General features: G+C 46.6%; 1 protein-coding gene across 6 annotated transcripts in view; it reads left to right on the plus strand.

Annotated features, from left to right (window-relative positions):
• The window catches only part of Acaca (acetyl-CoA carboxylase alpha), a 268,630-nt gene extending 261,972 nt beyond the window's left edge, over positions 1–6,658 (plus strand). For all 6 annotated transcript variants that reach the window (XM_031350925.1, XM_031350927.1, XM_031350930.1 and 3 more), the window contains 2 exons: positions 3,053–3,189; positions 4,520–6,658. In XM_031350925.1, the coding sequence (XP_031206785.1) occupies positions 3,053–3,189; positions 4,520–4,643 (261 nt within the window). In that variant the 3' untranslated portion in view covers positions 4,644–6,658. The remainder of the gene's footprint in view (positions 1–3,052; positions 3,190–4,519) is intronic.
• The last annotated feature ends 8,097 nt before the right edge of the window (positions 6,659–14,755 follow it).

A 14,755-nucleotide genomic window follows, 5' to 3' on the forward strand; every position in this document is an offset into this window, starting at 1 on the left:
AATCCAGCAAGCCACTGCTTACATGATCTTTCTGTGTGTTCTCCAAAGCCTCTGAAAGAAATGGCCTTGCATCTTGGGTGTTGAAAACACATATATATTGAGAACAATCTTTCTAGAGCGTGCATATCTCCCTCATCACCCCCCACTCCCCTCCTACACACCAGGTCAAATGGCTCCTAGGCATCTCTCAAGCTGGAAGCATCTCTGAAGCAGCCCACACAGTGGAGTCCTTTGTAGGCGTGGTAGTCAGGGCTCACAGCCACCAGGTTGTGCCCTAGTCACTCCCTGGCCCTGTTCTACCGTTGCTTAGGGAGAGCTTAACAGCTGTCCAGTGCATTAGAAATGAACCTTTTCAAACAGGTCATTTAGATTTTGTAAGCTAGACTAATTATTACATATAATTAGTGGGGCTGAGTGGTGCCTGAGATACTTATCCATTGATGCAGAAAGAGTGTCTGTTGAACATGTATTGTAAGACAAGCAAGTGTTGTGATGTTTAATTATTGATATTTTATTGATATTAAGATGCTCTGGCTAGGATGTCAGACAAGTAGGTCCCGGGCTGTCATGAGGCTAGTAGCCAGCATTTCATACTTGTTTAAAATCCATAGTAGATAGCTACATTTTTATAATTCTAAGGAAGAGCATGATAATGACTTTTCCCATGGAACATGGAACAGAGGTGGCCTGTTGTTCCTCATGACTGGAATAGTGCATCTCATAACTTCTTGAAGGCAGCTTGCTTTCCAAACAGAATAGCTCAGAGCAGAGAGTATGGTAAACCCTCCCAGACTGATTCAGACAAAAACAGCATTGAGAAAACGCAAATTTGCTTCTTTTTGTTAAAAACACAGTTGGTTAGAACACAGAGTCTCTATCTTCATGTACTTTGGGCTTCTGGCTTAGTGGCATCATCCAGTTGTATTCTGAATAAACAGCATGTTTCATGCACAGGGCCCATATTTTTAAGCATCTAAAAGTTTGGAATGTGGTGCTGTAGTTCTGCCTGGGAACTGTTATAAAATGTGGAAACACCTACAGTAGCTTGTGGCTGCAGGAGGGGAAGGCAGGAGTGTTTACTCTAGAGGGTAGCTGACTTTCTCCACTGTAGTGTGTGAGCATCGTTAGAAGCTGGCATCTCGTTAGCTAATGCATTACACCAATCAAGGAGAGTTATCTTAAGCCACAATTAATCTGCTCCCTGGCATATGTTGATAGCAAAGCATCATGCTGTTTCTTAATTAAAAGCAAACGGATTAAAAATGATTAATAAGAGTATTAAATATTCTCCTAAACTAAAGGCGTTGGGACTCCTGAGTGAATCTAGTTGGGTTTTGTTTGGTTTCCTTCTGAAGCTAAAGCTGCTATTGTTTTATTTTCTTGCACCCCTCTCCACCAAATCCTCCTAAGTTGGGGAAGGTGTGCAGTCCTCAAGCCACAGAGAACTTGTCATCACCACTGAGGAAATGGCCAGGTTTATAAAGATGGCAGTGGCTAGAGTCCAGGCGTGTTCACTCATCTGGGGCCAGCTATAAGCTGGACCGCATGAGTGAGGCACCTCCTGGTCAGCAGAGTCTGCAGCAGTTTTCCCTGTTGCAGACACTCAGAGGAGTTACACAGAAGAGGGGAGTTCCCAGCTCATTCTGTGAGGAGAGCTGACCTCCATCGGATATGCCCACAGTGAGCAAATCTGGAGCCGGGAAAAGAGAGAGACAGGCTGCGGAAAAGGCTTTACTGCTCCGTAGTCGTAGGAACGTGCCATCCAGCCACAGTAAACAGCCAGCTCACCAGCTCAGTCAGGGGAGGATATGAGTCTGAAAGGACACCACAGTCTCACTAAGTACCCTTGTCTCAGTGTAGCCCAGGCTGGCCTTAACCCTCTGTCCTCCTGCCTCACTTAGCCTTACAGGTGCTGGGATGAAGTGTGAGCCACCACGCCTAGCAATAAATGGTACTTTTAAAGCATGGTATCTGTTAGAAGACAACCCAGTGTCCTTCTAGTGCCAGATGCTGCTGCTTAGAATGTTCAGTCTACACTGGGTAGGCCCTGAGGTTACAGCTGTGGCTTTTGTGGCTTTGCTTGTATCTGGGTTTCCTGAAGCCACAACATAAGCCTCAGAGTCCCTTCGGTACCCACCTATTAAATTACAGCGCCAAACTCATTGTCATTCTGACTTTGACTTCGTTAGTGATAACAGAAAAGGGTAGCGCACCTTTAAATGATGAGCTTTGTGGTTAATTACCCAAACAAAATGACATAAATATGAATGAGCCCTAATGGTGGTACTTGGTTTTCCGGAAACCATTAACAAAACGATTCCTAAATGATTTGTAAAGAAATGAGAGAAGAGAGCCAGGAGAAGGCTATTAGGCTTCGAACACACTCCTGAGTTATTATGTAGTCAGCTGCCTCACAAATACTCAGCTAAATGATCTTGAAAGAAAGGAGGTGAGGGGTGGGCTGTGAGGCTCTGAGGGCTTCAGACTTCCTGACCCTCTGAGGTGTTCTCAGAGCTCATGAAGTGGGGTGGCTCTCTGGCTTGGCAGCAGTACTGTAGCACCAAGACTTCCCCCGTATCAGCAGCCAAGTTGTATTGTGTGTTGTCCTCTAAGCCTTGCTCCCAAGTGTCTTTACCAGGCACAGCAGGCTTCCCCAGCTAGAGGGCTAAGGCACAGTTGAAGCCCTGTCTGCCACATCTTGCTAGGACTGGAATAGCCGTTGAGGATCAGTGTCTCTGCTCCTCCAAAAAGAAACAGCCATATACACACCTTCTCCCCTGGTCACATCCAAGTACCCTGCTCCACACAGACCTGTTGTAGAACAGTAGATGAGAGCCTGACAGGACAGACTCCCATGTGAGCATCTGACGGTCAAAGGAAGACAGACAGATGAAGGCAGCTTCCCGCCGGGAACCTGTCCTCTGCACATCCAGCCACACAGAAAAGGAGAATGGTAAACAGCGTCTGTACATCAAGAAAGCTTCTGGGATACTAGACAGTTGGGTGTTTGGGCCTGGTCCCTGGGGTTTGACCAAGACTCGCGTGTTTGCAGGCTTACGTCTGGGACAATAATAAGGACCTGGTGGAGTGGCTGGAGAAGCAACTGACAGAGGAAGATGGCGTCCGCTCTGTGATAGAGGAAAATATCAAATACATCAGCAGGGACTATGTCCTCAAGCAGATCCGCAGGTGAGGCCACCAGGAGGGTCCTCGAGGCTGGGGACTAACTTCTCTAAAAAGTTTAGAATAAACTATGAGATAATGCTGGCCTGATTTCTGTGGTTCCCCTGTCTGGAACTGTTGTAGTTGACCCACAGATACAGGCACAGCCCTGAGACACAGCTTCCTGTGTCAGGACACTTTTACTCCTGTGTTCACTCTAGGTACAGATATTCAAACCAAGTAGATGATTCTAGAAGGAGGGAAAGCGGACATCTCCTAGGGAGGTATCCGTAAAACTGTTTGAAAATATATTACTTAGAAAAAAAGTCTTAAAAGTAAGAGCTGGAACTAGCAATTCTTCTGTTGTTTATATGTGCACCTTACATTGTATGCTGGCTCTCTAAGGACAGAACATTCTCCTAGGTGGCTGCAGTAAAGTGATCACCTTTAGTAGGCTACTGACTAAATGCTTTTATGGAGTTCCCATGATTGTGGTTGGGCTTTGTGCTGGAGCACGTGAGAATCCTCTGCACTGCCATGCCCTGGCCTTCTGTTTGTTTCATTTATTTAATGTATGTATGTAAGTACACCGATGCTGTCTTTAGACACACCAGATCCCATCACAGACAGTTGTGAGCCACCATATAGTTGGTGGGAATTGAACTCAGGACTTTTAGATGAGCAGTCAGTGCTCTAACCACTGAGCAATCTCTCCAGCCCCAGTCTTCCGTTTGTAGAACATTCTTATTTTAGGTTATCTGATGTTTCTTTGTGATTCAAGTTCTGCATTATGGCCATATTGTCATACATGCAATATTCTGGCCACCCCACTGAAAGGCACCCAAAGATCATCTGACCCCTGATGTTAAAATTCCATTGCCTAGCCAAGCTGCTCCTTGATCTGGACTCTGCCTTCCACAGTTATACTTCACTCAGAAGTAACTGTTCTGCAAGCAAGAGCTCCTGTCTTCCCTGATACATTTCTATATTCATTATTGATGGAGCCTATTCCTACTAACCCTATTTTATAGTTTGCTTTGGGGACATTTGGCACCATTATTCTGTGTGTCTAGGAGGTGCCCTTTGTGCCGGCTATCAGTGTGTCCCCATCACTTTTTCTTTGGGGGGTTATTTTTTAATTGCTCATTATTTTCTAACGTAGAGAGCTGTTTTCTAGTTCATTTTATACTGCTCCCTAGCTTCCAAGCTACATTTGAACATAGGGAAGTCCATGCCGTGGTGAGTACAATGCGTACAGTACCTGCCCTGTTAGCATACCTGTCTGGCTGTTCTTTAGGCAGGCCAGTCAGGACCCTTCTACCCATCTTATCTTCACAATCCCTAATCTTCTCTCCAGCTTGGTGCAGGCCAATCCAGAAGTTGCCATGGATTCCATCGTCCATATGACCCAGCACATCTCACCCACTCAGCGAGCAGAAGTTGTAAGGATCCTCTCCACTATGGACTCCCCTTCCACGTAGGAGGAGCTTCCCATCCATCCCTGCCCTGTCTCCGGAGCAGAGAGCTAGGGCTGCCTCTCCCATCTGAGACCATTGTAATGAGAAGGCACCGGAGGCCTGGGACTGGAGTCAGTGGCATTTGCTTCCCCTTGAGTGTTTCAGGCTCTGCATGACATCCTGGGCTATAGGATCACAAAGCCCAGTCACACATACCCGATTCAGTATTTATTAGCCCAGCTATGATGACAGTCCTCTTTCCATGCACAGGACTGAGAAGGCAATGAAAGGTACGTGCCTGTACCATGAGGTCTTACTAGACTAAAGCAGGACTGCCCTCCTGTCCTGTCTGCCCCAACATAGGGTCATGTGAACAGTGTCCAAGCGTCTGCAGCCCCCGCCCCATGAGCCACAGCCACAGGCAGCAGGGGAGGGCTGGGGCTAAGGAAGGAGGAGACGGAAGTCCATCGATCACTACCCCACGTGCAGCCAAGCACATACCAGGCACTGGAGAGGCACAGTCCCATCTCACCACAGCAAGATAGCTATGAGAAATGTCAGAGCAGAAAATCTGTCACAGGCCTGTGAGAACACAGGGATGAGGGCAAAGCCATGATCTAACAAGCAGGCTCAAACCCAGACCATGTCATTGTTCCTGGTCAAACACTCCCGACCACCTTCAGTCTCAGTATCCCTGGGGAGATAGTTAACCTGCCACCACCTTCCTTATCACTGTGTAGTCACATAGTGACTATACCTAGGAGCTAAAGGCCTGTGTGTCAGGGCCCTAGCCTCTGTGGGTGGATGGAGGCAGGCAGGCAGGCAGGCAGTGCCGGATCCTGAGGGGTGAGCTAAGAAGAGGCTCTTTCCTGTTGGTGATAGGGGAGAGTCGTTCAAGACAGGAGAAGTCTCTTCTGGGGACAGGTTGTCACTGTGGGGCCATGCCTATTCCTGGCAGAAGGTATGGCAGGTCACCCACCTGATGGCACCTGTGCTTTCAGCACCAGAGACTGGCCTTCCTGAAGTTAGAGGCTTCCAGGGAACAAGAATTCACCTGCCTTTAAGATACCTTACAGTTCAGTCTCGGTGCTGGTGTTTCCAGACTTTCTGGGCCCTCCATGGTCAGCAACATGTCCTCCTCAGGGGTGGCCTGAAGAGTTTAACAACCCATTTGCCCAAGAAAGCAGCTGATGGTTCACCATTTGTGTTCCTAAAGCAAAAATGGAGATGATTAGAGCTGGTGTAACATCCAGTTTCTGTTTTATGACTAATACATCTGTCGCTGAAGATCAAGGAAGAAAAGGATGCCTGCCACAGAAACCATTCGAGTGAGTACTTCAGTCTGAGCCTTAACCTGGATTCCACGAAAAGAGCTGACCTCCCCTTCAGGAGCACCTCAAGCAGATATTCCAGAGGACCTTCTCAGTAGTGCCACATTGCAAGTGGACATCCAAGGGACTATAGATGCAAGTTGCTCCACCCCTACAAGCCCTGGTGGAAGGAACAGGAGGGCCAGGGCTGGATCAGGTGGGGAGCATCCTCAGTCCAGAAGGAAGCTCCCTGGCCCCTGGTTACTTGCTTACCTGATAGGTAAGGATGGGATTTGTCTCCAGCCTCCACATTTGCTACAGCACATCCAATCCCACACACCCCTGGTGGTATGAAAGTTGTCTTCCCGGAGGCCTGTTCTACCATTTCTTCAGAGGTGAATTGGGCTGTGCTTGTATAACTCCCTTTTCCCTGCTGCCCCATCCCCAGGACCGGGGCATCTCATATGGAGAAGTCAGAGCCACAGCACATGAGCAGTCTGATGGTCTCACAGCCCATTACACATGCAAGGTTACTGAGGGAGGATGAATGATGTATTGACCCAGACTTGCTTGAACTGAGATTGCCATATTATCTGTCCACTTGTTCACAAAGCAGCCTTCACTTGTGTCAGTGAGAATTCGATGGACACACACGCCAACGAGCAGGGGCTTCAGTCCAATGCACTCTTTTCACGTTTTGTTGAAATAAACCTCCACATTTGTAGAAGAGCCACTGTTTGTCATTTCAATCCATGCCCAGCCACCCATTATCTGGTCCCACTTTCAGCAGGACTACAGGGGCCAGAGAAGCGACAAGCCCCTCCTTGGCTCTACGGTACCAGCTAGCCTTTGTCTCCTGAAATTGCTAAGAATGAACAGGATAAGAACAGGATAGCTGACCAGTGCTGCCCTTGGCCTGCCTTATGTTCTGACACTACCAGTGTTCCACTTCCCTCCAGCTAAATATCCAAATTCTCTAGTGCTGTTCTTCCATAGAGTGTTACTATAGAATTTCTACTGCCAAGATCCAGGTGGGAGTCCTAATAAGTTACTCCCCCAAAAGAGAATCGGTTTAGGGTAGGGACAAGAAAGGCCTTAGGAAGAAGGAACTCAGCCTGTTTGTGGGTATCAGCTCCAGAGTCCCAGTCCAGAGAAAAGCCACCCAAAAATCTTGGAAACTCTGAACCCTGCTCCCTGACAGCATACAAGACTTCCACTGTCCTCAGCATTATGAGTTCTGGGACCACCTCATCCTTGAGGATTTTTTAGGCCTTCTGTGTTCTAAAGTCTGAGCACTTAGAGCACTAGGGGGCAGGAAAGTCATGATCGTGTGTCCTTGACTCCCCCATCCCCAGTTCCTCAGAACAAGCTCTGTGCCCCGAGGAATGGAGACAGCAAAGCAGGGTAGTAGGGGATCTTGGCTGACTATTAAGCTCTGTTTTGTTTTGGGGGAATTGTTTTGTTTGTAAGCAGGGGGTGATACTTTTTATGAATAACGTATTAAGATATATTAGCTCCCCTAAGTCAGTGTTCTAGAAGGAGAAGCAAGAAGAGAGGCTGAAGCCAGGCTTTGTGGCCCATGCCTATAGTCTAGCATTTAAGGGGTTGAGGATTGTGAAATCTAGGCCACCCTGGTCTATATATGAACCTATCTCAAAACAAGAGGTAGAGGGATACAGAGTCCTGGTGAGAACTGCTGCTCTGCCTGCAGCCGCACCCTGTGAACAGCACAGAAGCCTGGTCTGCAGCTGAGGGCCAGGGTATGGTCTTTCAGCAGACCCTGCGCTTAGCCAGCACTGGTCTGTGCTTCTAAGATAGGCTCACACTGCCTGTGATCCCCCTGGGGAGGCAGAGAGCCCAGAGGCCCAAATGAGCATGAGTACACAGGCAAGGAAGACTGGAAGCCTCTTGTCATAACAGAAGGGTTGGCGTCTGCAGTTATTCAGGGACACTGGAAGAGTGAGGGACAGGCCTGAAGCAGATGTCAGACCTGAAACTAGGGGCTCTACTCTTAGATGCCTCTGATATCTGAATGTGGGTCAATGTGTGGGAAAGTTTAGACTAGGACCTGCACACACATACACACACAAAGGAGCATTGTCCTGGGTCTAAGCTTACCTCCCTTGTGTATGAGTTAGCAGGGTCTCCTTGGACAAGTACTGAAAAAAATATTAGGCTGACAGCTATTTTCTATACTGCAAAAATTCATGTGCCTCAGACATCTAAGCTGTCTTTGTGTCTACTGGGGTTTCTCTGATCCTGGATCCAGCCTTATCATGGCAGGAAACCCTATTTGGCAGTTAAGTACTGGTATTAGGATAGCTTCATAAACTCGGCACTCTAGTAAGCCATGCCTCCCAAAGGAAGGTGCCCTGCAGGTGGTGAGAAGATAGAATACCGGCGCCCCCACCCCAGGAAGATGGGAAGCCAGAGTGGGCTCCACCAGGTGGGAACTGAAAGTGGACAGGCTAGACCTTAGTCAGTGGGGCTGAATGACTGGATGATTATTCTAGAGGAAGCAGGAAGGTTGCTAGAGATGAGGAGAGTCTGAAACCACACAAAAGCTCAGGCTTGGAAATAGGAAAAGACTAACAACATTCTACCTGGACTAGCTGGCTCTTTGATAGCCACTACACAGAGAGCAGATAGGACTGGGCAGGGTGGCACACATCTCTAATCCCAGCAATCTGGAGGCAGAGCAAGAAGAGCACAGCAAATTCCAGGCCAGCCTCGGGCCAAAGCGAGACCCTGCCTCAAAACTGGACCAGGTGAGTCTTAAGCTGAGCTTTTTGTTTCCATCCCTGTGAAAGCTCCCAACACCTGCACAGTGTGGATTGTAACAGCTTTCTGGAAAGCCTAGATACCATGACTCCATTGCCAGGCGTTACTAGCAAGTTCTCAGAGCAGTTGTTTCTCTTACGCTGTGTGTGAGGGAAGGCTCAAGGGTGCCATGGTGTGCGGGAGGAGGTGAGAAGACATCGTGGGTTCAGGGGATCATACTGAAGGCATTAAGCTATGTGGCAAGCACTTTTACCCGCTGAGCCATCTTACCATCCCTACCCGTTCCTTTCTTAGAAAACTAGGGATGGATCCATCACTCAGAAGTACCTTTCTCATAGGACACTGGCAGAGAATTATTCCTCAAGGTGCAGGGATCCTCTAGGCTTTGAGTAGACACGAAAGCTGAGCAGAAGTGACACTGAGCTCTGCAGCATCTCCGCAGAAGGTGCCACTGAGCCTGGCTACCTTCACAGAAGGGCTCAAGGGCCTCTAGAGTAAGGCTTGCTTCCCTTGGGATGCAAGAGAAAGGAAAGAAGCAACCCAAGGGATTTCACCCAGCCCTAAAAAACATTCTAACCTGGGATCCTGGATGAAGCTGAAGTCCAAATAACATTCCATTCCCAGTGCAGTAACAGTAGTAACTGGTAAACATGCAGGGAAGACCAGTGCCGAGCTAGCCTGGCCAAACAGTTGTCAGAATGGAAAATGAGACAGCCACAGGAAGTCTTGCTATGTTCTCCATCCATCCACTCAGAATAGCTGAGCATTCCTCCAGCCACAAGCCAAGGCAGACTTTCAAACTGACTATGCACCCTCATAGAAACACACGGACAGGCAACGGAGGAGGACCTGGCTCAGAATATCTGCCCAAATCATTGGCTGGCCACTAGGCACAGGGTGGTTTTAGGAAGCTCAGCCTCAAGATTATTGTAAAACAGAAGAGGGTGGGAACGTTGTGTGCAAAGCGGAAGCAGAATCCGTAGATTGAGTCAAGGTGCCAAGAAAGAAATCCAGTGCATGGGAAGTGGTAACGTGAAGATCAAGAGTTCAGGGCTACTTTGCTGACAGCAAAGTCAAGGCCAGCCTGAGCTATAAAAGAGCTAATCTTAACAACGACAACAATAATAATAAAGAACCACAAGTATAGGAAAATTGAAAACCTCTTATTACTAATATTAATGTCCCCCCTTTTTTTTTCAACTAAAACTCATACACTCAAAGAAAAACTCATCCTCAAAGGGAAAAAGTTAAAAGAAATCTGTGTGGGCACAGATGTTGGACTTACCAGAGACCTCAAATCTATTACAAATATGACCAGGGTCTTGGAAATGGCTCGGTGACAGCAGATGCTTAACCCATACAAGGCCCTGCTGTGTTCAACTCATTGTTACATACAGAGAGAATCAATGAAAGGAAACCACATTTTAAGAAGTAAAGTGTTTTAATTTTTTTAAATTTAAATTGTTCATTTAGAAACACACACACAAAAAAAAGAATAGACAAAGCCCACAGTATATATTATCTTCATGTGCAGTTGTAGATGACAATTTGTTATTTTTACAGATTAAAATGTACTCTTCCAAGCTTAGTAGCTAATAGCACTGGTTGTTCTTACAATAGTCCCAAGTTCAATTCCCAGCACCCACATGGTGACTCACAACCATCTGTAACTATGTCCAGAGAATCCGATGCCCTCTTCTTAATCTCCATGGGCACCAAGGACACGTGGTGTACATGCAACTAAAACATTCATATACACAAAAATCAATTTAAAAGTGTGGGACAATGAATTAGCCAATGGAAAATCTCAATAAAGAAACACATTTTTAAAGTACATCCTAATGGCTGAGTACATGCCTGCAGTCCTAACACTCAGAAGGCAGAGGCAGGAGAATCACTGCATTGTGACTCTTCACAGAGTTCCTGTCTCATACAAAAATAACTGGCTACAGTGCTGGTGTGCTACGATGTGGGCAGGCTCTGATGAGCCAAAGAGTGTGAACTAAGAACACAGTAGAACCATCCAATGTGAAGAACAGGAAAAATGATGAATAAAGCAGTAACCCAAGCATGCCAACAGGGCCAGAGACAAGGAAGGGCAGGGGCAGAGGGAGATTTGAAGCAAACTTCCCAATCAGATGAAATTAACTTCCATAGCCAGGAAGCTCCATAGCCACCAAGAAGAGCAAACAACCAGAATGACCAAAAGATGAGACCCTAAGAACCCTACAGGAGTCGGCAAAGCACCCGCCCCCTGTCAGAAGGATGCACTATAAGAACCCTACAGGAGTCGGCAAAGCACCTGCCCCCTGTCAAAAGGATGCACTATGAGGAGAGGCAACTCCTAAGGGTGGGACAAGGCTGGACAGATGGCACAGCTCTGAGCAGTTGCTGTTCTTCCAGAGGACCTGAGTTTAGTTCCCAGTACCCACATAGAGCAGTTCACAACTGACCGCAATTCAACCCCTGGGGACCTGACACCCTCGTCTGACCTCCACAGGCACCCGGTGCACACATGTGGTACACACACATAGATATTTAAAAATGAAGCATTTTTTTAAAAGAAAAAGCCATAAGGATAGCAAAACTATCTCTAAAATAAGTGAAGGTTAAAAATGATGACAATAATAATATACACCAGCAGGCCAGCCTGTAGACGTCATTACAGGCAGGCAATCATTAGGGGAAAAGGTGACTCCAAGTAGCAATGCAGATCTACACAGAGAGATGTGCCCCAGGAAAGAAATGATGAGGATAATACAAAAGTCATGTGTGCTCTCATTTCTGGAACCACCAGTAGACCCACAGTTATGCTGGGTATATGCCTGGCCAGGGAGATCTCAACTTCAAAGCAACCTAGGCTACACATTGAGACCTTGTCTCAAAAATAAACAAACAAACAAATATAAATAAATAAATAATCAGTAAAAAATTGGGCCAGCAAGATGGCTCAGCAGGTAAAAACTCTTACCACCAAGTCTGACAGCCCAAGTTCAATCCCCAGAACCCACGTGCTGGAATGGAAAAACCAACACTAGCAAGTTCTCCTCTGATTGTCACACATGTACATGGCACATGCTCCCCACACCCCGTAAGTGTAAAAGCAAGGGTTTTAAACTTACACCTTGTAATATAATATGCATGACAATCACACAGAAGAGGAAGAAGTATGCAGTAGAACCAAGCTACTAGACTTGGCTAGACTTGTACTGACTTCTAGCCAGTAGAATATCCGTAAGACAACCATGAATCTAATGTAAGTCACAAATGCACATCTTATGTCCAGTAAGGGGTTGATATCTGAAATAAAGAGTCCAGTGGCAGCAACAAAGCCTGGTGAAATACTTAAACATCTCTCCAGAGATAACACACTGATAGCCAGCATCCCTTGATGGAGAAGAACAGCCACAACACGATATCACCACAGGTGCATTAGGATGGCGCATGTTAAAGTGACAGCGACTGTTGCTAAAAATACAGAGGCAGAACTTCCCGCACAGTACTAGGTACGAGGGCCTTGCTGCTGCAAAAATAATTCCACAGAACCTTTCCCTGTTTTATTAACGTGTGTTTTTCATGTGTATACCACATGTATGCACATGCCTGTGGAGGCCAGAAAAGAGCATTGGAGCCCCAGAGCTGCCACCTCAAGAGGTGAACTATTCAATTGAGTGCTGGGAACCGATGCTGGTCCTCTGGAAGAGCAAAGCACTCTCAGGCACGAAGCTACCTCCTCAGCTCCCATCAACATCTTTTAAATAGCACTGTAGATGATCCAGGGTCCACTCCTCATGCATCGCCCCAAGAACTAACATAGAGTGAGATGGTGCCCTACACACACACACACACACACACAGAGACGCGTGCACACACACATACACAGAGAGAGAGAATGTGTGCACACACATACACAGAGAGAGAAAGAGAGATGCGTGCACACACACATACACACAGAGAGAGAGATGTGTGCACACACACACACACACACAGAAACGTATGCACACAGACATACATACACAGAGAGAGAGACGCGTGCACACACACATACACAGAGAGAGAGTTGTGTGCACACACATACACACACACAGAAACGTATGCACACATACATACATACACACAGAGAGAGAGAGACATGTGCACACAGACACACACACACATACAGAGAGAGAAAGAGACGTGTGCACACAAACACACACAGAGACGCATGTGCACACATAGATTCGTGCACACAGACACACACACAGAGAGAGACGCGTGCACACAGACACACACACTGAAAGAGAGATGTGTGCACACAGACACACAGAGAGAGAGAGACGCATGCACACACATACACACACACACAGAGACACATGCACACAGACACACACACACACACACACACACAAGGAATAAAGTGCCCTGGGGCTGGTTGGGATGAAAAGGTTTGGAGATCTGTTATAAAACAACATAAATATACTTATCATTTTAAAATGCATAATTTAGTATATCATATTTTATATTTTAGCCACTCTATATAGGACATACACTAGCATGCTATAAAAAGGGGAGGCTATTTAACATAAAAGGCATTAACAGGAAAACAAATCAACAAAATTTTGAAAAGTTATTATCAAATTTGAGACCTTACTTACAGGTTCTAGCAGCTGAGTACGAACTCGAGGCCACTAACACTCTCCTCTGAAACCTCTTGAGCTAGGTAGGCCCCCACAGTTCAAATCACACTCAGTTCCGCTATCTTCTGCTGTTCTAACTAGTATGGCCCATTAACCCTGCTTAAGGTGTTCAACTGCTTTTCCAGTCCAAAAATTCCACAGTTCACATTCCTCCAAACAAAAGCACAATCAGTCCTATGACAGTAATACCCCAGACCCTAGTACCAACTTCTGTCTTAGGGTTTCTAGTGCTGTGAAGAGACACCATGACCACAACAACCTTTTTTTTTTTTTTTTTTTTTTTTTTTTTTTGGTTTTTCGAGACAGGGTTTCTCTGTATAGCCCTGGCTGTCCTGGAACTCACTCTGTAGACCAGGCTGGCCTCGAACTCAGAAATCCACCTGCCTCTGCCTCCCAAGTGCTGGGATTAAAGGCGTGTGCCACCACTGCTCGGCCACAACAACTCTTATACAGGACAACATTTAATCAGGGCTGGGTTACAGTTTCAGAGATCTGCCTCATTATCATCATGATAATCTCAGACAGATTTGATGATGGAGAAGTTGAGAGTTCTACATCTTGATTCAAAGACAGCAACAAGGCCACACCTCCTAATAGTGACATTCCCTGTGAGCCAGTGAGAGTCATTTTTATTCAAAATATCACATTCTACTCCCTGGCCCCCAACAGGCTTATAGCTATATCATAATACAAAATGCACTTAGTCCAAGTTCAAAAGTTCCAACCTCTAACAGTCTCAACCCTGTGAAAATCCAAAGTCTCTCTGAGAGTTTGAGGCTATCCTGGACTACATAATGAATTAGAGGACAGTGCTATGTATGCAGAGAAACCCTGTCTCAAAAGAGAGAGAGGCAAGGATGGGGCAGATATCTGTAGAGACAAATGGACATTTATAATAAACACCCATCCGCCCTGGAGCTATAATAATCCCACCCATCAGCGCAGTCCCAAAAGGCAAAAGGCAAAATTAACAATGGAGAAAAGAAACAGACACGTGGTGCAGAAATAGACATGGTGGCAGATGCCTGTGACCCCATCACATGGGAGGTAGAGGGACAAGGACAGAGAGGGAACTGGAGGCCACCCAAGGTTACAAAGTGAGCTGCCGACTCCAAGAAAAGTTAAAAATGAGCCAGGGTGGCTGGAGAGATGGCTCAGTGATCAAGCTCTTACAGCTCCTGCAGAGGAACTGGGCTGTGTTCCCAGCCCCCACACAATGGGGCACAACATCTGCAACTCCAGTTCCAGAGGATCTGAGGCCCTCTTCTGGCTTTTGTGGGCACTGCATGCACATGGCGCATAGACATACATGCAGACAAAACACCCATACACAGAAACAGTAACTTTTTTTAAAAGGAAGAGAGGAGGA

This window comes from Mastomys coucha, unplaced genomic scaffold (assembly GCF_008632895.1).
Source record: "Mastomys coucha isolate ucsf_1 unplaced genomic scaffold, UCSF_Mcou_1 pScaffold5, whole genome shotgun sequence".
In the NCBI taxonomy this organism is placed as follows: Eukaryota; Metazoa; Chordata; class Mammalia; order Rodentia; family Muridae; genus Mastomys; species Mastomys coucha.